The 27,161-nt window shown below is 40.4% G+C and overlaps 1 protein-coding gene across 1 annotated transcript in view; it reads right to left on the reverse strand.

Moving 5' to 3' along the window:
• Positions 1-309: 309 nt before the first annotated feature.
• pparg (peroxisome proliferator-activated receptor gamma) overlaps positions 310-27,161 on the reverse strand; it is a 45,017-nt gene continuing 18,165 nt past the window's right edge. The window contains 10 exon segments of the mRNA XM_061784461.1: positions 310-1,145; positions 3,503-3,695; positions 3,698-3,826; positions 5,067-5,310; positions 6,154-6,338; positions 6,780-6,897; positions 8,995-9,194; positions 11,684-11,822; positions 14,800-14,966; positions 15,321-15,611. Coding sequence (XP_061640445.1) covers positions 1,046-1,145; positions 3,503-3,695; positions 3,698-3,826; positions 5,067-5,310; positions 6,154-6,338; positions 6,780-6,897; positions 8,995-9,194; positions 11,684-11,822; positions 14,800-14,966; positions 15,321-15,611 — 1,766 coding nt within the window. The 3' untranslated portion in view covers positions 310-1,045.

Raw genomic sequence — 27,161 nt, forward strand, 5'->3', positions numbered from 1 at the left:
GAACGTCCTCACATTGACCTTGACTGCTGTCATGTGATCCACCCTGAACTCTCCTGCCTCACCTCTTCAGAAGAAACGTTAAAACCAGCGGAACAGGGTGATTACATGAACATATAAATGTAGTTTTGAATGTCACAAAAAGGAGTGTTACAATCACACCAAAAGTGTGTGTACGTGTATACATGTGTTTGCTAAGAGGTGCTGATGTCACCGCCGTAAAACACACTTCCAAGAATTGAGGCTCTCAGAGAAGCACTTTAGACATGTTTTTCAGACGCTTGTGCAACGTTCCACAGGAGACGAATGTGCAAAAGTTAGAAAATATCTTGATTTAATTACAACAACTAATCAGTGTTCATCTGTGTTCCCTCCTTCAAGAAAAAAAATCTCGATTGATTGATAAGGCACGGCTGGAACTTTGCATTGACACGTGAGTCAAAATAATTTTTAACAAAAAACAGCATCCATGCAAAATATAATAACAAATAGGGAGTACAAACAATACATTTTAGATATGCATACTGTATGTGTATAATGGAACCTCCAAAGTTGACAACTCAGAAGTAAAACAAATTTAAGACTTCATCATGGGCAAAGACTTCACAAGACTTAAGCTCAACATAACTCCACAAGTGGTTTGCTTTTTCTTTGGCTTTTTTTGTGACGTCACCACAGAACTGCACTAATGATGGCAAAGAGCCTATGCCAGCTGTCTTTGGGTGAGAGGCAGGGTACACCCTGGACTGGTCGCCAGCCAATCGTAGGCCACACATAGACAAACAACCATTCTCACAGTTAAGAGACTTCAATGAATCTAACATGCATGTTTTTGCAATGTGGGAGGAAGCTGGAGTAACCGGAAGCATGGCGAGAATGCGCAAACATAACATAGGAACCTGAACCCAGAACATCTAGACTTTGAGGCAAATGTGCTAACCACTAGTTCACCATGCTCTCTCTTGACGTACAAGTGACCAACATTTTTCAAGATAGGAGCCATTGCTCAGCTAATTATTATTTTTTGCCTTGTGTTACGAGCAATGTCTTACGAGCAGCGAAATTCACAACACCAGGCAGCAGTTCGGCATACAGCGAGCACTTCTGCTTGCTTCAAGTTGTTTATTGCCACTCCCAGTTGAAGTTTACTGTAAAATTAAACAAAAAACAAAGAGAATGATAAAAACTCCATTAACTTCACTTTATGAAAGTCAGCTAGCTAAAAGCTACACAATGCAAAACACCATAGATAGGCTAACATGCATTCATGAGCGGTAGTTATAAACCTTAAAACAACTGATAGCTGAACAAGAACGGTGCAGTAACATTATCCAGACATGGCATATACATAACAATACTCACAGGCATGTATTCTTTATGCTCTGCTGAAAACGATAAATATTACTGCATTTTACTTACGTACAGTGGTGTCGTGAGATATTAGTTTAATTTGTTCCGTGACCACGCTCGTAACTCAAAACATCTCAAATCATCGTTTCCCATCGAAATGAATGGAAATGCCAGTAATCCATTCTAAACCCCCCGCCCCCCCCAAAAAAACATGGTGCTATGTGTATTGTAATGAGGAAAAATAGCACTCCATAATATTACTACTACCATTAGTGCTTTATAAACGCATACAGTAATGACATAATTAGACAGAATTCAAATGATTGAAAGTTTTTGTCATATTGCATCAATTAAGACAGACAGATGGATATACAGTTCATTGAGCTGTCTAAGTCCTTCAGCTCATCGGTACAGCGCTAATATTAGTCGTTCTTTGGAGAGGAGAAAGAATATATCACTGTGAATAGTCTTATATTGTCTGTCTACATATGTTGCTGCACCATTGGTGTATAGCAGTGAACCATAGATGCTATTTAGCATTAGGCTAGCAGCGAGACAGGCTAAGCTGTATGATTGTTTTAAATATCCATCCATCCATCCATTTGCTTCACCGCTTATCCTCATATGGCCCTTTGAGGAAATTTGGACACCATCCATCCATCCATTTTTCTGAGCCGCTTCTCCTCACAAGGGTCGCGGGCGTGCTGGAGCCTATCCCAGCTACCTTCGGGCGGGAGGCGGGGTACACCCTGAACCGGTCGCCAGCCAATCGCAGGGCACACGAAACAAACAACCATTCACACCTACGGGCAATTTAGAGTCTCCAATCAACCTACCACGCATGTTTTTGGGATGTGGACGGAAACCGGAGTGCCCGGAAAAAAAACACCCAGGCACGGGGAGAACATGCAAACTCCACACAGGTGGGGCCGGGATTTGAACCCCGGTCCCCAGAACTGTGAGGTGGATGTGCTAACGAATCGTCTAGCGTGCCGGCTGTTTTAAATATACGATGTGTAATTTTTTTTGTTTGCTGTTTAGTTTGACAGTAAATTCAGCTGGGACAATAAACAGTTCGAACCCTCTTTGTTTAAATATCATTTTTCACTATTTGATAAAGTGCTGCTGATTGCTAAGTGAGTTGAGCTGAGTTCACTGCCAGCATACAGCGCTTGTATCTCAAGTCTGTGCTTGGAAGTGAAAGCAAAAAAAAAAAGTATACTTTATGTATTATACTGCCCCCTTGTAACCAAGGTACACATACCACAAGGACCAGCACAATGTCCACTGAACTAAAGCATGAAATTGTGATGCAAAAACTTAAATTCTTTACATTTTATTTGATTTTGTAACATACTATTGTATGCTTTTATACACTACAATAATGTAGTGTACAATAAGAATATTTGCTGGAATGGATTAATTCATTTCAAAGGATATTATGGAGCATCTATGTGCCAGGTTTTTTTACTCTGCATTTTTTCAAAATCAAATCATCTGTTAGCAATTTTTAGCAGTAATGTGGTAAGATACATTGGAATTATATTAAAAGTGTTTTCGAATCATAGTTTTTTTTTTAGTTTATTACAGTTTGAACTATTAATGTAGGTCATTATAAATATTTTTAGGCGGGCTGGCGTGAAATATTCCTTTACTGTATTTCCAGTGGGGAAAAATGGTGGTTGTGAAATGAGAGCAACATTGAAGGTTCCACTGTATGCATAATACATTTTACTGTACAGTTCAAAGGCCCAGTAGTGAGATCTTGATTGTTCCTTGACAGCTGACACTAAAAATATGCGACAGGAAACAATCTGATTGTTTATCTCGTTGGTCAGATTACCATGACAAAATGGCACCATCAGATTGCCTAGGGGGTGGGGGTGGGGTGGGGGGAGTTATGTAATTAATCCCTCGACATCACTGCACATCATAGACGTTCTCATGCTTTTTGTGTGTGTTAGGCATGATAAGCCGCACACAAACAAACACGTTGTGTGGCGTTCACAGTTACATTTGCCCTCCAGGCACGAGTTCAGCCTGCCAATCAGAAATCTCTTGGGTCGGAATCAGAACAGCACGCTGTGGTTTTGCAAGCTGAAACCATGAGAGGGATGACTGTACACAGTCTAGACGAGGCGAAAACACTCCTGACCTTCCTGTTTCTCCTGGTCTCTTTCTCAATTCCGGACCCTTGACGCAACCTTCATGTGTCCGTCGTGGTCTCATTTCTAATACAAGTCCTTCATGATCTCCTGCAGCAGCGGGTGCAGCAACATGTCCACCTCGGTCTTCTTGAGCAGCTGGATGACGTGCACGTGGTCGCTGACGATCTGCCGCAGGTCGGTCATTTTCTGGAGCAGCTTGGCGAACAGCTGCAGGGAGTCCGGGTGGCTGACTTTGAGCTGCACCTCCAGGGAGTGCAGCACCGTCTCCTGGAGCTGCTCGATGGGCTTGACGTTCAAGAGGCCCGGACGGTCTGGGTGACAGCACAGCAGATGTACATGCGTGCGTTATACATGGGGGTAAAAATCAGTACACAATGCAACACCGCTAAGTTTCTACGTTCTCAGCTAGAAATGTTGTTCCTTCCCTGAACCCCCAAAAAAGCATAAAATCAGCACATATCGCCATAACGTAGACATATACACTACATAAATTAACAATGACTACTCCCGATGCTATCATTTTGGGGCCTGACCTTAAATTAGTAGTTCATGGGAGACCTCCATTTAGAGATTTACAGAATAAACTTTCCACGTGTTTTCTTTTTCTTTGGATTTTTACGACACTTAATCCAACATAAGAAGAGGAGGAGGAAAAACGTTAGTGGCGTTAGGTGCGGTCACATTAATTGTCAGCCACGTACATGTCACTGAGCAAGCAATAGACTTTTTGACTCTCTGGATTATTTGGAGTCACTGATTATTTATATTATGCAAGGTGGTGGTTATAATGAATAATTGGCGAAAGTAAAGTAAGTAAAGTAAATAGTAGTAATTGTCAGACACATACATTTGTCAGACACATACACGTGACCAAGCGTGAAGTGAAAAAAAAAAAAATCTGATTATTCTTCAAATAATCCATTTATCTTCATCTCCAGCTCTAATCATGGTCATTTAAGTTAATAAGCGACTTAAATGTTGGACTTGCCTTCTTATTGGGTTCAAGGACTGACCTTTAACGCAAAGCTAATCAGCGACATTACTCAAAATAATTTGGATTTGGCTTACAAATGTCAAAGCCAAACAACCATTAACAAAAATTGTGATTTTTGTTGTCAGTTGAATCTCAGCTGTCTTAATTGCATTACTTTAAAACCACCTAAAATAATAAATGTAACGCAGTGGTTTACCACTTAACCGCACTTTTATTGTAACAAAATTTTACACTTATCAAAAATGTGACTAAAGATTTCCAATGTCAGATTACAAGAATTCTTCTTTCCCTTCCCTATTATAAATATTTGAGACTACGGAGACTTCATACCGCCATAGACTACAGATGAGAGCGTTTGATCGGGCAGGCCGTGCAATTCTAAAAACTCAGAGGACCTGTGAAAAAAGCCCCAAAATATCTAACCCACAAATGCTCATAATATATGATAAGAAACTTAAACTGATGATCATTGCATCATATTTTTTCATGAATTCAACGTGGCCCGAAGAGGACTTTATAAAGACTTTTCTTGACGAACGCAGCCAGAGAACACTCACCTCCGCTGAGGATAATGACGGCCAGGAACAATGCCATGTCGCTGTCGTCCAGCTCCAGCGTATTGAATTTGACAGAGAACTCGAACTTGGGCTCCAGCAGGTGGCAAAACGGCTTCCGGAGACTCTTGAGGAACTCCCGTGTCATGAAGATCTGGCCGTACGAGATCAGGGTGCCATCTTTGTTCATCAGGGGCGCCATCATGATGATGAGGACCTCGATCACGCCGTACTTGAGCAACGTCACCTGGGATTAATGGAATAAAGTATAATCCAATAAACCTGTATTAGTCCTGCAATGGAAAAATTCCAGAAGCAAAGTGGACAGTAGCAGCACACAAGAAAAATAACTACACTATAAGTATACTGAATACATAGTAGACCCCCATTATTCGCGAGGGGACAGTGACCAAGCCAGACCGCCGCAAATAGCAAAAATCCACGGATAACTGACGCCCATTATAATTGCACACACAGTGCTGTGAAAAAGTATTGGCTCCCCTCTCAAATTGTTATAGTTTTGCATAGTTTCCCCACTTTAATGTTTAAGATCAATCAACAAATGTACATATCAGACAAATATACCCCAAGTCAACCTACAATGCTGTTTTTAAAGGGTGATTCAATTTATTAAGGGAAAAAAAGTATATATATATATATATATATATAAATATATATATATATTTTTGTTAGTTTATTTATTTATTTATTTTTGTTAGTTTTTTTGTTTTTTTGTCAAACCTCAAAAATCCAATAAGCGTTTTCGGGGTTGGTTCCCCCTAAAATAAGGAGAAATAATAATAATAATAATAATAATAATTTGGAAAAAAAAAGTTTTTTTAAAATCTGCAAATAGGTGAATCCACTGTATAAATATTTACAGCATCAAAAATGAGACGTGTTTGTGGTAACTGTACGGGAACAATGTACAATGTACAGAAGTGTATTGTGTAGCAAGAATAGTTACCAGCATTCTATATAGCAAAAATTCTATATAGCAAAAATACTATACTGCTGGATATTCCTGCTGCTAAAGGGCTCAAAAAGATTTAAACACACTAGAAATACCAGAGGAAGGTTTGCATCTCACCTGATCATTGAGATCCAGGTCGACGAATCCTGGGATGCTCTTGGCAAACTCGGTCACTTCCCTCACAGCTTCGGCCGAGCGGGACTGGCAGCTGTGGAAGAAACGCAGCTCAACGGCATTTGTCGTTCCATGGTCTGTGACGCTCGTCATTCCCACGAAGCTGTACTCCGACCCCAGAACAGCACCTGCGAATGAAAATGTGGTTTGGATATATCCCGCACACCCTCTCTTCCAATTACTTCCCTTGGGCAGGAGGTTAAGGAGCAGCCGATGCAGAACCACCAGGCTGAGGAACAGCTTCTTTTCGGAAGTTGTTAGACTATTCAACTCGAACAGTGTTCTGAAGCCCTAACATTTTAGCTGGTGTTTTTTGTTCACCAAAATGCTAACCTTAGCCAACTAAACTAACAAGCCTAGCTAAATTTGTATAGGCGTTTTGCTTTTGAAGGATTTTAAGATTGTAGAGAACTAGCCAGCTTTACAGGAGTAGTGTTGTTCTTCAAAACTATCTGTATGCGTTAGATTCTATCTTTATTTGTTATGCTGTATTTCCTTATGTCACTTTGTAATGGTAGATTCAACCTTCAAAAGTGGGTGGTGCGATGGAGGGTTTGTTGCCAACTCACTTCCATTTGTGGCGGAAAGGGCGGAAATCTGCTGCTGGTGCTCCTGAACAGGCATCTGCCTGCAGTTAATGAACTGTTCACCCTCCATCAGAGACTTCATGTCATGGATGACAAAAGGCTAAGAGACACATGAGAAAATCAAGACAAAGGAATGAATGAGAAGCAGCTTTACAGATGATCCAATGACATCAACGCACTCGCACGCCGGACAGACACACTTTCCTCCCCCTCTGTTGTTTGATGTTGTGCCGCCAGTCATGTGACTCAGCGACTCCTGGTTCACAAGCAAATATGCCCAGCCAGCATTGCCCAGCCAGTAGTGTACGCACATACAAGCAGCACAGAAAGACGGACCCGAAGGATGGCAGCGAGGAAGGGGAGAACCATGTGGCCTTATTTTCAGGCCAAAAATGATACAATGCCGCTCTGTAAAAAGGACTAATGCATTGCGGAAGCATAACACATTTATTCAAAGATTTAAGAACTCACCTGTTGGAAAACAGCAAGCTGCAGAAATAGAGAGAGGAAGTGAGAGAAGAAATCCCCAACTCCCTGGACTCAACAGACCCAGAACCCCTAACAGATGAGTCTGAGCCATTCAGCGGCTATCACTGTCATGAACAGTCATAACAAGCTAACTGAAGATCCTTGAACCCTACATCCTTGACAGAGACAAAATGCAGATAATACTGCTGCTCTTGGTCCTCTGCAACCAAGCCCAATAAATACTGCTAAAGTGACGACACATGAATTCACAGTAGTCAGGGCTACTACACGAATATCAGTATCCCCTCAGTACATTGCTACTTTTTGAGGATTAACATGGTTACAAGTAGATTCAACCATCTTTACTGTGTCATTGCATGAATTCTGAGATGCCATCACAAAACTAGAAAATTTGTATTCGGTAGCCATCGATGTCAATCATACTACATTAATACATCAAAACACTATATCACATTATTACATTAGCAGTCCCTAGTTATTCTTACATTACTACACCAGTACTAAGAAGTTATTGCTTTGTTATAATGCAAGAACTCAGTCCTCAAAACTCAAATGCCATTGTGTCATGGCCAAATAGACAATGAAATCAAAAGTTATGGCTGAAAAATCTGTTCTGAACTTTGGATTTAGATGAAATAAGAAGCTTTTGAAGATCCATGTTTCCTGTTACACAGTGTGATCACCACAATGTGAGCGCCAAGACGTGGAAACCAGGGATAGTACTTGTTTTCTGTTAGAGAATCACAGAGATCTCTACTGATGCTCTGCTACATTCTCTAAGGCCTGGTACACACAAAGATTTTTCTTCTTTTAAAAGATTTTTTTTTATCTGCTACAGACCCCAAACAAAGATAAAAAAATTGGGCATTCGACAGTTTTGGTCGTTGTGTGTGTGGTGTGCTCCGCGTATCTCAAAACAGCAGACCACACACAAAGATTTGCCGATCTTGAAGTCTTGCGTGATCACACGTGACATCATAAAACCGAAGAGGAAGAAACACTGTGTTCACAGAGCCAGTGTTCAGCCAGAGCCAGTACAGACCAAACACCAAGGAGCTGGTGTTTTTGTTTGTTTGTTTATACAGTATAAATCCAAGAATGTTTCACTTCTATGCCTTTCTGTAACACTTCCACTCTCTCTGCATCACTGTTGCAACCTGCTGAAGACACTCAGCATGATGATGTGACACTAAGCTCAGTGGCCACTTTCCTTTGAGAACATCCTGTTTGACATTTCGCAATGGCGAGGTACTGTTGATTCATTTTAAGACGTCGTCTTGGTCTCATGATGAACAGTACGATGAAGAGGACTGTTTAAATACAATTCTAAATCAACCAGGACATTTTTTGGTCCATTCATGGGTCGAACACCTGTTGCGAATTCGCTGTTAGAGAACAGCAAGTTCTGCAAAAAGTACTACTGTAAAACATTGAACAGTTGGGCATGTGCATTAAAAAGTTTAGAGAACTTAGGTTAATTTCCCAAACATTTTGTGAGCAGTTTTTTTTTTTTAAATGTTACTCAAAACATTGCCTGGCCAAGGTTCTATGGGCTCTGGAACAATTTATTACAAATGTAATCTATGTCAGTGGGAAAATTTTGTTTTAAGATCCTATCATAGCAGAGCTGCTCAGATTGTTTTGGACTTTGGAGGGTCCACTGTAAGAGCAAAGCAGCAAACAATGAAACGCTGAACGCGTTGCTTACCGCATTGTCTCCAGTCTTGCCAGAGAGGATGGCCCTGGCCTTGGCCTTGGTGAGGGGGAAGTACTTGAGATAGGCCTCATACAAATGTTTGGCCAAGGCCCTCAGATCGGCTGCCTCCGGGTGAATGTGTTCCATGTCGGACGAGAACTCCGCCAGCAGTTTCTCCTTCTCCGCCTGGGGCATCCGGCCAAAACGAATAGCTGGGAAATGACACAAGCAAAGAAAAAAAAAAAGACAACACAGGAGCATGTTAGAAGACAGACAGGCAGATAAAAGTCACAATAATTTGAATTATAAATTGAATGAAAAACTGCAAACAGTGATGAAAGAGCCCTAGAAATGATCATCAAACTTCAGAATTTAAGTTCATATATGCTAGCAAATGGAAAATCTAGTAGTTTGTTTTTAAAGGACCACCTGGAAATGGCCAAATCTTTTCTAAAATGGCTGCATCAAACCAAAATGACTGACTTGCTGCCTGTTTTACTGCATGGGTACGTGAGTTTTTTTTTTTTTTTTAATTGTGAGTCTACTCATGGTATACACGCGTTCCAAATTTCATGTTGCTAATTGCAACTGGTTTTGGGGGCTGAATTTTCAACAAATTTCGAGAATGGGAAATCCCTGAAAATGGCGACTTATCTGACCATAAAAGGAAATAAACAAAGGGATTTCAAAAAGGGGTTAATAATGCATCGTCTGGCCCAAATTAGGCTAATGAATGACACAACCAACTTTTTTGTCTTTTGCTGTTGCCAATGTTTATACCATCATAGGATTTGTCACATGCGGGCAACAGAAATGTGTCCGGAGAACTTGTTGTAATTGTCATTGAATGAATGGAGGAAAACAGCTTGGCAGCAAACATAAATTACATGTTATGAAATGTATCTCAGTGTCTATTTGTTTTTAATTTTATACATACACATAGCGTACACACATCCTGCAGGAAATACTGTACAGCTCTGATGAAGAGCCTGAAGCATGTTTTTATGATTGTTTATGTGGTATACTTTTCCCACATGGAAGTTAAAGTTGATGTTACATGTTAGGTTCATTGTGTCAGGTGTGAATGTGTGCTGCGATTGGTTGACAACCAGTCTAGGGTGTACCCTGCTTCTCTCACCAAAAGTCAGCTCGGATATGTTCCAGCACATCCAAATGAAGAATAGAAAATGGATGGATGGAAGTTAAAAATCTGTTCGTAATGGATATTTAGGATGACAATGAAATGCCATTCATCATCCCTCAATTCAAGTCGTAGTAAGTGCGTGTTACTGGGAGGTGAAAGCTCACCTTAAACAAATAAATTAAACTTTTTTTTTTTTTTTTTTTAACGTACCAAACAACTGGGCAATGAGCCCACTTCAGTGACAAAGCAAAACAGTGGGAGGGTTATGCACCCCGCGTGTAAATTATTGATCACATAAAATAAAAAAATAAATAAAAAACACACACAGAGCATACGGAGTACCACATGAAATACAATGTTATACAGTAAGTAATGGTTGCATGGCAGAATTTATCACTCAAATACAAGAACATGAGCAAATGTGGCTAACTGGAGTTGTGACTATAAATAAAGCTTCATGGATAACTGGCAATGTTGAAGCTATTTGGATTCGGACTCCCAGTTCCAGCTAACTGGAATAGAAGCTAACTGGAGTTGTGGTGAACTTTAATCAATGCTAAGAAAGGCCCTAGCACTATAGACACCGGGGTTGGAGTTGACTAGATTCCAAGCCAAGCAAGGAATCGAAACTAATTGGAATAGAAGCTAAAGGGAGTTGCAGTCAACTGCAGTCAAAGCTAAGGTAGAACCTGGGGTTGTAGTGGACTTGAATCAAAGGTAAGAAAATACTAGCTAACGGGAGTAGAAACTAGAGTTGTAGTTAACTGTAATCCAAATCTAGGTGAGGGCCTGGCTAACTGGAAGAGAAGCTAATGGGAGTTGTGTTTACCTTGAGTCAATGCTAAGTACCTCTAGCTAACGTGAATATAAGCTAATTGGCACAGTCTCAATAACTAATCAAAGTTAGGGTAAAGGTCATAGCTCACAGGAATAGATGCTATAGTTGGAGTTAAATTTAATCAAAGTTATGTAAGGTCCTAACTGACTGGAATAAAAGATAACGGGAGTTAAAGTCGACTTTAATCTACAGTAAATCAGATCCTAACTAACATGAAGAGAAGCTAACTGGAGTTGTCTTTAACTTGAATCAACTTTAAGTAAGGGTAGCTAGGTGAAATAGAGGCAAACTAAAAATGTTGTTAAATGAAAGCAAAGGTCCTAGCTAACTGGAATAGAAGCTAACTGATGTTATAGTTGAGGTAAATCAAAGCTAATTAAAATCTAAATAAGGAATAAAATAAAAAACAAACAGAATCAAAGCAAATTGAAGTTATGTTTATCTTAAATCTACCCTTGGTAAGGTCCCAGGTGATGGGACACTAACTGGTGTTCTAGTAGAGGTAAATCAAAGCTAAGTCAGGAATAAAAGCTAACTGAAAGAGAAGCTCACTGGAGTTGTTCAAATCAAATCTACCTTAAGTAAGGCCCTAGGGGACTGGAATAGAACCAACCTGGAGTTGTATACACACGGTCGTTATTGCATGCCTTATGTACTAACACCATTGACAGTGAGAGCTTATCATTATGTTCTACTAACTCATGATTATGCCATCTTACCATTGTGTGACATGCCGACGTTCAGGCACTTCTGAAAGCGACAGTACTGACATTTGTTCCGGGACTTCTTGTGAATGCGACAGTGAAGGTCGCAGTGATCGTACACCAGCTTTAACCTGATGGTGCGCCTAAAGAAACCCTGCAAGAAAGAAACAATCATTTAATGATCGTGAAATAAAATGTCTCTTACCTGACGGGAAATTAGAGACGTCTATTTGCGGGAGGCGTTTATTTGTCAAAATTGACGTGACATATTTGTACTTTAAAGAATTGGGGGAATTTGCTGTTCTTTGTTTAGTCATCTGAGAGACAATATATGTGCTTTGGTAGGTGCTGCTGTTTTGGTTAGCAACCAAGTTCAAATGGGCTAAGCAGTTAACGCTGTAATGTATGTGAGGTAAAAAGCTTCCATGAACAGAGATAATTACACTTGGAAACTGTTTATTTGAGATTGGAAAAGATGTGGCATTTCTTAAATGGTGCTTTTGTAATGTCATTTTACTTTGTTGGTTGCTCCTATTTTTTGTTGTGTAGTGGTGCATATTGCTACTGTGACAATCTAATGTCCCTCACGGGATGAATGAAGTATCTATCGATCTGAGGAAATACTGCACCCTAAAATACTGAACCCTAACTTTCTAGAATATTGCTCAAATCATCATGTAATCAACATGTAGTTCAGCATACACAGGGAAGCCCGGTATCCTGATTTCCGTGGTTGGTGACGTGACGTTCGCAATACAAGTGCGAGAGGGCTTGTGACGTTAATTTCAGTCGACAGCAGAGGGCGAAATTGCCGCCTACTGGGATCTCTTAAAACTGATGGATTTATTTGTTTAATTCTTATTCCATGAACGCAATATTAATCAGAATGCCGTGTTTGGACTAGTGGGGGCAGATCATATTCTTGCCCAAACGATTTTTCTGTTTCCTTCCCCTTTAAAGAATCGTTTGTTTTTTATGGACTTTGTTCAGGCACCTGAGAGAGAATGTGTACGCACTTCGGTCGGTGCTGCTGTTTTGGTTAGCAACTGAGTAGTTGACTCTTAAATATCCACGTGTGAACAATAATGTCTATGAACTGAGAAAATTACAATTTCTAATTGTTTCCTGATGGGAAAATGAGGTGTCTATTTGACTGAGGCCTTTACTTTCCACTACTTTAGGAAGTACATTAGTTCCATTAAAGAATGACATTACCGGTTATGGTTTTCTGTTTAAGACACCCATCCTATTACTTTCTGGAGAAACACTGCATTTAAGCATCCTCATTCTTCCAGGCAGCAGGTCTTCCTTTTTAAAAAAAAAAATAATGCATTATTTAAAGGAAGAGGAAGTTAAAGGGGTTCGAGACTCCGCCTTAATAAAGAATGTTTACTCTTTTAAAACAATTAAAGTGTTTGCCTCCTTGGCTGACCTCTGCATCTGGTGAGTCCCTTCCTCCCTCCCCCGAGACTTAAGAACAATGACTCTTCCTTACACTCTGACTCAGAAAATTACCAACAATACGTGCATCCAATCATTTTATATTAAAATTGTATCCATCCATCCATCCATTTTCTGAGCCGCTTCTCCTCACTAGGGACGCGGGCGTGCTGGAGCCCATCCCAGCTATCATCGGGCAGGAGGCAGGGTACACCCTGAACTGGTTGCCAGCCAATCGCAGGGCACATACAAATAAACAACCACTCAGACTCACATTCACACCTACGGGCAATTTAGAGTTGTCAATTAACCTACCATGCATGTTTTTGGGATGTGGGAGGAAACCGGAGTGCCCAGAGAAACCCCACGCAGGCATATTTTATATAATATAAAAAACAAATCTAAATACAATAACAATATATCCATCCATCCTCTTTAGCACTTAGCGTGTTGAGAGTCGCAGGGAGCTGAAGCCTATCTCAGCTGACTTCGTGTGAAAGGCAGACTACACCCTGCATTGGTCACCAGTCATTCACAAGCCACATATATAGACAGACAACCATTTACACTCACATTCACACCGGCACTGAGTGGGACCTGAACCCATGCTGCCTCCATCGAAATCAGGCGAATGTACTAAAACTCCATCAGTTACAAAAAAAAAGTGTTGTATTTTAATTTATTTTAATATGTAAATGTATATCACTTGAATTATAAGTCCATCCATCCATCCATTTTCTGAGGCGCTTCTCCTCACTAGGGCCGCGGGCGTGCTGGAGCCTATCCCAGCTATCATCGGGCAGGAGGCGGGGTACACCCTGAACTGGTTGCCAGCCAATCGCAGGGCACATACAAACAAACAACCATTCGCACGCACAGTCACACCTACGGGCAATTTAGAGTCTTCAGTTAATGCATGTTTTTGGGATGTGGGAGGAAACCGGAGTGCCCGGAGAAAACCCACGCAGGCACAGGGAGAACATGCAAACTCCACACAGGCGGGGCCGGGGATTGAACCCAGGTCCTCAGAACTGTGAGGCTGACGCTCTAACCAGTCGTCCACCGTGCCGCCTGAATTATAAGTCGTTATTAATATATAGTTATTAAAGCAATATTATTTGGGCAGAACCAAAATTTAAAAAAATCATTTTATTTAAAAGAAAATTAATCTGTGATTGAAAATTATTGAACGAATATGAATCTAAGACAAAATAGAGATAACAATTGAACCTTCAAATTCAAAAACCTTAATTGTAGAGGGGAAAAAAACTAGTTGATTTGTCATTGAATCTTTGGTGACTGTCGTGCATTTGCGTGCCTTTGTGCTGAAGTAACATGGAGAAACATGGTAAAGCAGCATTTAGCTGTTATGCTGCAAACAAATGCAATAAGCTGCCAACAGAAGTGAAGGCAGCCCAAAGTGTCAATATTTTTAAGTCAAGGTTAAAAACTATTCTTTTTTTCTTTTGCTTATGACTGAGCACTTTAGAGCATTTCCATTTTAAATGATATTTCTTGCACTGGACATTTTTAGTAATTTTAGTCTGTTTTTAAATGTTTTTTAAGCAGTTTTGTATTTTTATGTACTTTTTTCTTTTAATCGTAAAGCACACTGAATTACCTTCTGTATGAAATGCACTATATATATAAAAATTTGCCTTGCCTTGATGATGACCGATAGACCATCCTACCTTACATCCCTCACAAGCGTGGACCCCATAGTGAAACCCAGAGGCTTTATCTCCACACACGCGACACTCGATGTTGAGCACGGCTGTTGACGCGTCGTCCTGGAGCTTGGAGAACACCGCACTGTCAGTGTGTTGCGGAGGCGACTCTGGCTCCAGCTTGATGGAATCTATCAATGAAAGGGTTTGATATTCCCCTGCAACTTAGTCTCAACGAACAGGCGACTCAATATAGTTTAGATATCCATTTAGCTTCTGCTTAGCCTGGTCAAGGTTACAAGTGAGATGGAGCCTGTCCCCCAGACCTTTGTCAAGAGAAGTGGGGTACCCCCTAGACTGGTCGTCAGGGTACGTACAACATTTTTCTTTAAAATAAATGGCTTACAGATTATTTGATTTTGAAAAATATGCGTTGCAAGAATAAAAAAGGTGGACCGGAAGACAAATGGCCCCGGGCTGGACTTTGGACGCTCCTAGTTTACGCAAATCAGGAATAGCATAATCAGGAATCAGTTATAACTTACTGTGTATGTCTGTGTGAGTCCTGTAGCTGTGCATACTAGTGTAGTCCAGGTTGGTGAGGTGGTCCTCGCCCTGCGGCGGACTTAGGTCATAGGTCATGCCGACGGACGACATGGAGGATAAGAGCGAGGGTGACAGGGAGGAGGACGAGGAAGAGATGGAGGCGTAGTCCAATGTGGTCAGGTGCTTCGTGTCCAGCGAGTGGGAGCTCTCGTCCAGTTCGGGCAGATCAGCGGCGCTCAGACTGAAGCCCACGGGCCAGGCTAGGAGCTGCTGGGTGTCCACCATGTCTGCTGCAGAGAGAGAGAAACGGGATTGTTGACGTGTTAGCTGATACAACATTTCCGTGTTTATCACATGTGTCCTTGCTTCAGAGAAAAACAGCAAAAAAGAATGTAAAACACGGAAGAAAGAATGAATGTGGGGAGAAGTGGCAGCTTGTGGCGAGATAAGAAAATAAGGAGGAAGCGTCTACTGGGAGATACAGACACACTCACATGCATGTCATGCTAACGATGCATGTTTTATTTCACAGAAAACAAGAATGCTAATATATACAATTACAGTTTGATTACAAGATCAAACCCCCCTCTGTCCTAGGGTTCGTCTCTGCGGTCTTCCTGGTCAATAGAGCGTTAGATTAGGACGCATTCGGAACAAGACGAACTCTGCTCGTGACATGTCCGTCTTCACCCTGTTGATGTTTGGGTGGCTCACTGAGCAATTGCCCAAGCAAAGAACACACAAACAGCAGCACGTGCATGTATGTGTGTCTGTCTAGTTTGTGATCGTGACCTGTGAAATAAGTCACTCATTCTGTCTATTCTTCTATCTGTCGCTGTGATTACGCCTGCCTGGAAAGAACAGCGCTCAATTTAAAGCCAGTGGGGATTAGAAGAAAAATGTGCGATTTAAAAAAAAAAAAAAATACTTTTTAATACTGGTATGGAGGTTACCTTAGAAGAAATGTGGAATACTATTTAAACAGAGAGGAAGAGCTAACCCAGCGGCACGGTGGCCGACTGGTTAGAGCGTCAGCCTCACAGTTCTGAGGTGCGGGGTTCAATCCCCGTCCCCGCCTGTGTGGAGTTTGCATGTTCTCCCCGTGCCTGCGTGGGTTTTCTCCGGGCACTCCGGTTTCCTCCCACATCCCAAAAACATGCATTAATTGGAGACTCTAAATTGCCCATAGGCATGACTGTGAGTGCGAATGGTTGTTAGTTTCTATGTGCCCTGCGATTGGCTGGCAACCAGTTCAGGGTGTACCCCGCCTCCTGCCCGATGACAGCTGGGATAGGCTCCAGCACGCCCGCGACCCTAGTGAGGAGAAGCGGCTCAGAAAATGGATGGATGGAAGAGCTAACCCTCTTTAGAATCAAACAGTAATGAAAGCAAAATAAATTCAGTCCAGGAAACTGAACCTGTTGAGAAATGTTTTTTCAAAAACTCTCCCAAATGTACTTATAGTTTAGAAATACCAATGTCATGAAAAGCTAACTTGGCCAGCTTTGGAAACCCCACTCCATTCAAATTTATTGAAAGAAAGTGCTGAGTGTAATATTTATCCAATAGTTACCAAACATTTACAATTAAACGTGAAACATCTTCAGGTGGAATGTAAACAAATAAACAGAGAGACAGCCTAGCCTGAGGCTCAGAGCTAAACATCGATGCATTAAAATGAAAGAAAGTGTTTTCACACAGGAGTTAAAGATTGATCTAATAATTACAATTATAATTACAATTAAATGTCTAACTGTAACAATAGTCCAGGTGACATTATTCACATTGAGAATTATAAACATGTTAACACCTTTATGGTTGAGTGTTTCAAATGTAGGGAAACACTAACTTGGCCAGCTTTGGAAACCTCACTCCGTTCACTTTCTACCACACTATATTTAGGGTAGACAGTATATACAATATATCTTATATATCACTATGTAGCTCTCCAATATTTACTCTATATACACATGCAATTGAGGCTTAACAATTTTTGTTAGGTGGAACGTGAAAATGGAAAAGATAGGCAGCTAAGCCTGAGACACAGCTAAACATCTATGCATTAAAATGAAAGAAAGTGTTTTCACACAGCAGTTACATATTTATCTAATAATTACAATTAAATGACTAACACCTTATTCGGTGGAATGGCTACGGCCTACGGCTCAGCGTTCATCACATTCAAATGCAAAGCTTAACTGAAACTAAATAAAATCCTGACAAGTGATTCATTTTGAAAAACATAAAAATGTCAAAAACATCTTCCAAATGTACATACGGTTCTGCGATGCGCTAAACTTTTGAAACTTTGCAAAACCTCAATCCATTTAGCATTGACTTAGTAGCACATCCTGTGTGGTATTGGGATATTTACAGACAACTATGCCCACTTTGCTCACTTTTAATTTTGTGTAAAATTTAGCAACAATTCTTACAAAAAGGAAAATTGTAAAAATTCAACATTTCATCGAAATCAATGATGACGAGAATCTGTACACGACTTAATTTATTGTAGTGGACGAGGAATAACACATTTGATAGTCCACAATGACATTTTTTTTGTGTTTTGAGCAACTATAAGAATGTGAAAAACTGTGGCGACAGGTTATAAATAATCAATAACAGCTTACTACCTGTCCTAGAGTGTCTGAAAATAAACTGATAAACATCGCCACAAATGCCTGAATGGACCCAATAAACAATGAATGAGCTGAATTATGCAACAACTAAAATAAGACGATGGTGGCAGTCGTGCTATAAAAATGGATCGTGGGCTGGAAAAAAAAACATCCTCCTCTGGCAATTACCTTATTGTTTCCTTTTCACCGCTTTGGAATGCAGCAACAAGGTTGGGATTACTTAGAATTCACATCACTCTGACATTGTTGCAGCTTGGTGTTTCTGTGCAACTTGTAGCTTCCACCACCTCGGAGGCTACGTCTAGGACAAAATGCAGACTATTTATAGTTGGAGAAACCTGGATATTTTTCCGTTTGTAGGCCGGCAGCCAGATCAGGACTGAAAATAGACCTGCCTGAAGTTTGCAAACGGTGCATGTTTGGAGAGAAACAGCTCTGAGCTCAGGAAGAAGTGAGAGGAGTTGCATTGCAGCCTTAGAATGTCATTAATCACATCGCAATCAAAACAACCTTTTTTTTTACGTGTCTGTGACAGCACGGAGAGGCGGATGAATGAAACGTGCATGCGTTTGCGAGCTGCATGAGCAAACACGGCGTCAATAAGTATAAAAGGTGAAACGTGTTTTTGTGTGTGTGTGTGTGTGTATGTGTATTTGTCGGCGCACGCGTGTAACTCCTGAGCTTGAGTGTGTCGCGCCACGTCTTGGCTTGCCACATGTCAGAACTAGTGCACCTGGCAGTGTGTAGGAGGACTTTGTCTCAGTCATTACAATACACAAAAAAGGCCAACAGTCAAGTCAACTGCCACAACTTCAGGGATACCTTGACTTACAATGTTAATTCGTTCTGTGACTGAGTTTGTAACTCATTTTACTCATATATCAAATCGTTTTTTCCCAGTGAAATGAAGTGAAGAGCAATTAATCCGTTCCAGCTCCTGAAAAAACAAATTTTTTCTTACTTTTTTCTACTAAGGGGGCTCGGTGGTCGACTGGTTAGCACATCTGCCTCACAGTTCTGAGGACCGGGGTTCAAAACGCTGTGTGGAGTTTCCATGTTCTCCCAATGTGCCTGTGTGGGCTTCTCCGGGTATTCCAGTTTCCTCCCACATCCCAAAAACATGCGGGGTAGGTTGATTGAAGACTCTAAATTGCCCGTAGGTGTGAATGTGAGTTTGAATGTTTGTTTGTTTAAATGTCCCCTGCGATTGGCTGGCGACCAGTTCAGGGTGTACCCCGTCTCTCGCCCGAAGATAGCTGGCATGGGCGCCGGCAGCCCGCGACCCTAGTGAGGATAAGCGGTTAAGAAAACGGATGGATGGGGTATTGTGTGTACAGTAATGTGGAAAAAAAATTACTTAAATGATTTTAGCAAATGGCTGCAATATAAAAAAAAAAGTGAAAATCTTAAGGGAGTCTGAATACTTTCCGTACCTACTGTAGGTGACAGGATTAGGTAAAAGCTACTAAATTTCTACAAAATTTTGTGAAGGCCAAAGATGATCTCAATACTTTTGGCTATGGATCTGTATTTGTGTACATTTTTAGTCAAATCGATTCCGATTTAGAAAAATAAACTCGTTACTATCACAGCCATCCAGTTCATCGAAATTTGCAAAAACTGAATGGAGGCAACTGAACTCATCTTGGTTATTTAAGATGATTTACCTTTAATCCAGATGGAAAAACTAATTAACTGATTTCTACGGAATTTTGTGAAGGATGTGGGAAAGAAGAGATCATTACATTTTTAGAGGTGGATCAGTCAATCAATCGAGAAATCATAACGAGCTGCTATTGTTCCTCTGATTTGTGCACATTTTAGGTCGAAATCAATCCCGACTTAAAAAAAATAAACCTGTCACTACCAGCCTAAAAGCGTAACAAATTTTTTAAGCCACAGCTCGTGACACTAGGTGCAAAAGTGACCACACCTGGTGTCATGTTTCACGTTTGCCAGGATTACACACATTCAATTTAGCTATCTAAATGGTCCAAATTACAATTGTAATGTTTTCTACAAGTAACTACATTTCTATTACAACAACTGCAAACATGGCAGTCTTTATAGTTTGTATTTGAATATATGAAAGAATCAGTATGTGTGTGTGTGTATATATATATATATATATATAAATATATATATACACACATATATATATATATATAAACACACACACATATATAAATATATATATATATATATATATATATATATATATAAACACGCACACACACACACACATGTAGTCATTAAGAAAGGGTGTAAACACCTCCCACACATACATTCACGCACGGCGAAGGGACAATGTAAACATGTAAGGGAGAGGGTTAAAGCCAGATGTGTAATATGCGAGAGAAAAAAAAAAAGACGAACCGGTCATGCAGCATTCAATGCTGCCCTTATCGCCTCACCTTCAATAATGAAAAAGCTTGGCTCTTAGAAAGAGAAGGGCGCAACAGACAATCAAATGAATTCCTTTGCGCAATTTGCTTTCCTATACCCTATTACTTATAAGTGTTAAATCGCAGTACATCACAAAAGTATTTATCAGTAAACGTTGTCCATTATTTTAGCTCTTTAACCAATGAGGTCTACTTCTTAGATTATACAGTGCGTGAAACAGTATTTGCCCCCTTTCTGATTTCAGATTTTTTTGCACAGTTATAGCATTTAAATTTTTTTGATCTTTAAAGGGGCAGCACGGTGGGCGACTGGTTAGAGCGTCAGCCTCACAGTTCTGAGGACGCGGGTTCAATCCCCGGCCCCGCCTGTGTGGAGTTTGCATGTTCTCCCCGTGGCTGCGTGGGTTTTCCCCGGGCACTCCGGTTTCCTCCCACATCCCAAAAACATGCGTTAATTGGAGACTCTAAATTGCCCGTAGGTGTGAATGGTTGTTTGTTTGTATGTGCCCTGCGATTGGCTGGCAACCAGTTCAGGGTGTATCCCGCCTCCTGCCCGATGACAGCTGGGATAGGCTGTAATATTGTCTCTATGGTGCCTCACTAAACATGTAAAATATGAATTAAAATTGTCCACGTATTCCTGAGTTTCTGATGTTTTCTGCTGAGAGCCCTGAACTCAGGTCATTTGAATTTCTCGAGCTTATCTACAGCTCCGATCCCAAGCCAGCGCTGTCAACATAACAAATGTGTGCTTCTGGGTGGGTCTTCAACATGGAGGCAACCAATCAGAAGAAAGGGGGTGGTCTTAGCCAAATATGGACAAAGCGGATACAAAACTGGCTCAAACAGAAGTAGCTGTCAGAGGGGCATTTCTGGACACTCGTATGACAAAACCAAGGTGTTTTTTTTTTTATGAAATTGACACTTCTATACTACGTCCATGTTAGAGGGTGGAGGTCTAACTCGCCAAAACATGGGACCTTTAGGACAGGCATGCCCAAAGTCCAGCCCGCGGGCCAAATCCGGCCCGTGTCCAAATTTCCTCCGGCCCGAAGCATCATGTCATAAAATCAATAATATGTGGCCGCCAGCACAGTTTATCACAGTCAACAATACACACATCCAAAAAAAAGCCATTTTATATTTCAACAGAGGGTGGCAGTAGACCTGTGGCTGCACTCTTGTCACGTGACCTGTGGTATGTTTTTAGCCCATTTCTAAAATGGCAACTGAAACTAAAAAGAGGAAAGTTGACAACGCGGGCCGCCGTCTCCAGGACAAGTGGATTTTTTCACTGACATACGAAACAACTGTGTCTGCCTAATTCGCCAAGAGACTCTGGCTGTTTTCAAAGAATTTAATATTAAGAGGCACTACCAGACGAAACATGCTAACTACGACAAGCTAACGGCGAACAAACATGCCGAAAAACTGAAGCCACTGGAAGCTGTTTTGATAGCACAGCAGCGCTTTTTCACAATAGCCTGTGACTCAAATGAAAATTCTACAAAGGCGAGCTACGAGTCTCAGTGAATTTATTTTTTTGTGATGATCAAACCACAGTTTTGTCAAATAGTCACTATACTATTCTTTGTCAAAATGCACTGGGATGTGATTTGTTAAAACAAAATCAATAAATACATGTTTCTAAAAAAATTCAGTCAACTTTCATAAAATAGTTCATTTGTATTTAATTTATTAATATTTTAACCTTTAACTATCCTGATAATGCAATTGAAAGCAGATTCTCTTTTGCAATATCGACCTAGTTGCAGACAGCAAAGTGATATAGTTACATATTTACATGTTAATTTAAAATGGTAATGGTTCGAGGAATGTCAGGCCGAATGGTCGGCCCCCATACATTTTCATCTGACCAAATCTGGCCCTCTTAGCAAAAAGTTTGGACATCCCTGCTTTAGGACAATTTCAACATCTCCCTAAAACAACCCAAGTAAAGACAAAATAAATTTTCCAAATGATGACTTCAGGCCCTATGTGAAAAAATGATTGTACCACCCTTGTTAAATCATGAGTTAACTTTGATTAACCACAATTTTTGGAAAGCTGAGTTCAATTAAGAGATCACTGAAATAGTAAAAAAATAACAGTATTTGATAAAAAAAGAACATTATGGTGGTAGCAGCGTGATGCTCTGTTGGCAACGTGATACTCTGGGGCTGCTTCGCTATTTCAAGTCCCGGATGACTTGCTGTGATTAATGAAACAGGAACAATGAATTCTGTTGTCTACCAAATCTTGCAGGCAATTGTCTGGTCAGTTCATGTCCTCAAGCTCAAGCACTCTTGGGTTATGCACCAGTACAAAGACCTGAAATAAACCAGCAAGTGCACCTCTGCATGGCCAAAAAAACAGTTCTGGAGTTGCCAAGTCAAAGTCCGGAATTAAATCCAATTGACATACTGTGGTTTAACAGTTTATGCTTGAAAAGCCTCCAATACTGAGTTAAAACAATTATTGCAAACATTTGATTACTTTTTCCAGATAGATTTAGATTTTTTACCTTAATAAATAATAATAATAAAACAAACATCATTTATAAACAGCATTTTATATTTACTTGGGTTGTGTTTGTTAAATATGAAAATTGGTGTGATGATCTGAAACATTTAAGTGTGATAAATCAGGAAGGGGGCAAATACTTTTTCACGGTCTTGCATCTCGATGAAAATGCGTGTGCTTGTGAGGGGAAAGTGTAGCAAGATGTGCCACTTCCTCAAAAAAAAAAAGTCATTTAACACCACGCGGTTTGCAATGACAGTGACTAAGGCGCTTCTGCCTGTACTGTCTGTGTCAGTCATTGCCTTTGAAACGACTCAGCGTTCTAATTTTTGCATGGTCAGTCCGACATGACACAACTGTCCAATGTTCAAACAAGAAAAAAAAAAATCTGATATGTGGAAGTGCACTCGCCATCCACTTCGTTAGGTTCACCTGCACTAGATACAAGTGCTAAATCCAAGTCAACTTGGCAGTTTTCTGACTTATGAAGTGGTTTCAAAGTTGTAACCGACGCTGGCGTTGACACCCTCAAAGACCTAATTATCAGTTTGCCGATGTGTAAATTCACCGCCCAAAGTCTTTCTTAAATGTGAAGTTGGCATTTTATTTTCTTACTGCGTATATTATGGGCTACGGAAATAACTCATGATGTTGTCTAGTTTTAACATCGTAAGTCACAGGTGCCAAACTGAAGGCCCGGGAGCCAAATCCGGCCCGCCACATCATTTTATCATGTACATCCACTTCATGTTTCTTACTAAAATCCAAAATTTGCAAATCGTCTTAATTGTTTTACAGTCATAACAGCCCTCTGAGGGATTTGGCCCCCGGGCCACCAGTTTGACACCTGTGCTCTATAGTATAAAGGTAACCTACTCACGATTCGTTGCTTTTTCTCCACAGGTGCGTTCTTTTCTTTTGCTCCTCTACTCTCAAGCGTCTTTGCGTATACTTGGTAAACTTTATTGGTGGCCAATTGTTTTAAATAGTGCCTGTAAAAATTATTGGTGACATTCTTTCGTAACGGTTGGTCAGGAGTAAGGTGGGTTAAAGGCTGCATCGAGGCACCTTTTCACAGCATTGCATTTCATTTCATCTCTCTCTCTCTCTCTCTCTCTCTCTCTCTCTCTCTCTCTCTCTCTCTCTCTCTCTCTCTCTCTCTCTCTCTCTCTCTCTCTCTCTCTCTCTCTCTCTCTCTCTCTCTCTCTCTCTCTCTCTATATATATATATATATATATAGTAATAAGACAATAATTTTAATATGGGGAAGCGATTTCTTTGGCCTAAGAATAACAACGAAGCAATTTGAGGGGGGCCCTAAAAATGGCGGTTGGCAACTTGGGGCAGCTTTACCTGAGACGGTTTCCCCCCTTCCACTCCTGCATGATAAAACATCAGTGTGACAGAAAAAAAAAAAAAATGAGCGGTCTGGCCTGTCTTGTACTCAATTGCTCAGTGGGTACAGAATTTACTGCGACAGGCCTCAAAAGCTTGGCATGACACGTGGTTTGGAAACCACCCACAACCTCTGAGTGAAACAGTGTCGCGACTGTCTGATTTCAATATGATTCTGATTTTCGTCATGTTCCGAAAAGCATGGAAAGTGGAACACGACAGGGTCGACTGGAGGTCGGGCTGAGGGGAAAGACACACTCCTGCGCAAATGTGAACAAAATTTGATAAAGAGGAGACAGTAACATTGTAATCACATGAAAGAGAAAGATGGTATCAACTCGAGAACTGTCACAGACCACAGCCACATGCAAAGTGGTAAGAGTAGAGCTCTGACTAATACAGGGCCTAATTGAACCATTAATAACATTGATATTTGTAATATTCATCAGGGTTCTTAATTTGGAAGTTGCAGTCATGAATGACTATGATACAGTTAGTTGTTTAAGTTGGTAGTTGTTCATTTTTAGCATCATTACATGACAGAAAAGTAATACTGGATGAAATACTTGTAAAGAATACAAAATTATGAATCAAAGATATATTATACAGTTTTTAAACCATTCTTTTACATTAAGAGCAAAAAAAACTTCACTATGCAAAGAGGGTTGTTATTCTTTATTGTTTTTACATCGATCCATCCATCCATTTTCTCCACCGCTTATCCTCACTAGTGTCGCAGGCGTGCTGGAGCCTATCCCAGCTATATTCGGGCGAGAGGCGGGGTACACCCTGAACTGGTTGCCAGCCAATCACAGGGCACATGTAAACAAACAACCATTCACACTCACATTCACACCTATGGGGAATTTAGAATTTTCAATTAACCTACCATGCATGTTTTTGGGATGTGGGAGGAAACCGGAGTGCCTGGAGAAAACCCATGCAGGCGGGGCCGGGATTTGAACCCCGGTCCTCAGAACTGTGAGGCAGATGTGTTAACCAGTCGTCCACCATGCCGCCTGTCATTACATTACTATCAAAATAATATTGATTTTGTTTTTGATGATTATTTCATTTTCATTTTCTGAGCCGCTTCTCCTCACTAGGGTCGCGGGCATGCTGGAGCCTATCCCAGCTGTCATCGGGCAGGAGGCGGGGTACACCCTGAACTGGTTGCCAGCCAATCGCAGGGCACATCGAAACAAACAACCATTCGCACTCACAGTCATGCCTACGGGCAATTTAGAGTCTCCAATTAATGCATGTTTTTGGGATGTGGGAGGAAACCGGAGTGCCCGGAGAAAACCCACGCAGGCACGGGGAGAACATGCAAACTCCACACAGGCGGGGACGGGGATTGAACCCCGCACCTCAGAACTGTGAGGCTGACGCTCTAACCAGTCGGCCACCGTGCCGCCGTTTTTGATGATTATGTGAATTGTAATTACAATATCTGGAGCTAATTTTTTTTTAACCATATTTCAGTGGTGTTTCCTCTTTTTTAATCCGTTATCATACTTGAGATATTTGATATTGATATTATTATCTTATCCCTTTAGTTGTCTATACAGAATTTGTAGTGGTTCTATCATCATTACATAACTTGAAAAATATTGTATAAAATATTTGAAAGAATAAAAATGTTGCTTGTATGTTTATTTTTTCCCCCCACATAAAAAAATAAAGGTAGATATGAAAATAGAACGAAAGGGTGTTTTGATGGTGTTAGTCAGTGACAGGGTTGTTTTTTGTTTTAAATCATCATTACTGTACATTTATTTTGAAATAATGTGATATACCAGTACATAAAAAAATAGGTTATGTTTCCTTCTCATTAAAAATATATAGAAAATATTTTTTTTACAATTCCGTATATATATATATACATATATATATATACATATATATATTTATATATATACATGTAATCATTTTAAATAATTTATTATGCTATTTTTCTTGTACCCGAAGTAACTACATTTGCAACGTCTTTTTTTATTCTTTAACTTACAAAAGAGTCAAAGTATGAAAAGGTAATAGTAACTTGGTGTATTTTAGTGAGAGTGTTGTTATTCATATTTTCTGCTACAATTATCACATTACGATAAAAATAATTAATTGATCCATTTTTATAGTGCTTGTCCTCATTAGTGTCACAGATGAGGAGGCTATCCCAGCTGACCTCTGGGTGAGGGTTGGGATACACCCTGGGCTGGTCAGCAGTTGATCCCAGCGCACAGAGAAAAAAACATTCACGCTAACATCCACCAGTTTCAACGAAACAAACAAGCAAGTTTCTTGGAATGTAGGAGGATGTACCCGGAGAAAACCCACACAAGCTTAGGGACAACATGCAAACTCGACACAGGAAGGCTGGAGCCGAGATTCAAACCTATAACCTCTCGACTGTGAGGCAAACTTGTTAACCACTACTCACTGTGCGTAATTATTCATTTTGACTTAACCCTCCTGTAGTTCTGCAGGTCAATGTGCCCTGCTGAATGTTTAATCATCAATCATCTTGAGACACGAGTTTAATGCGTTCTGTAACCACACTCGTAACTCAAAGCACTCATATCTCAAATCACTCATATCTCAAATCATCTGTCCCCACTGAAATGAATCAAAATGCCTTTAATCCGTACCGTTTGAAAAAACAAAAACAAAAAATATGTAATGTTTTTTTACTGAGGTAAAACAGCGCTCTATTATATTGTACTTTATAAAAACATACAATCATGACAATTTAATAGAATTTTAAAAAATTCAACTGTTTTTGTCAGACTTTTTATCAATTAAATGGCCATTGTGCTGCTCTCCACCTCGGCCACCTGAGAGCAGTACAGCACAAATGGACAGATATAATGTACATGGACGT

The sequence above is a fragment of the Phyllopteryx taeniolatus genome, chromosome 9 (genome assembly GCF_024500385.1).
Source record: "Phyllopteryx taeniolatus isolate TA_2022b chromosome 9, UOR_Ptae_1.2, whole genome shotgun sequence".
NCBI lineage: Eukaryota > Metazoa > Chordata > Actinopteri > Syngnathiformes > Syngnathidae > Phyllopteryx > Phyllopteryx taeniolatus.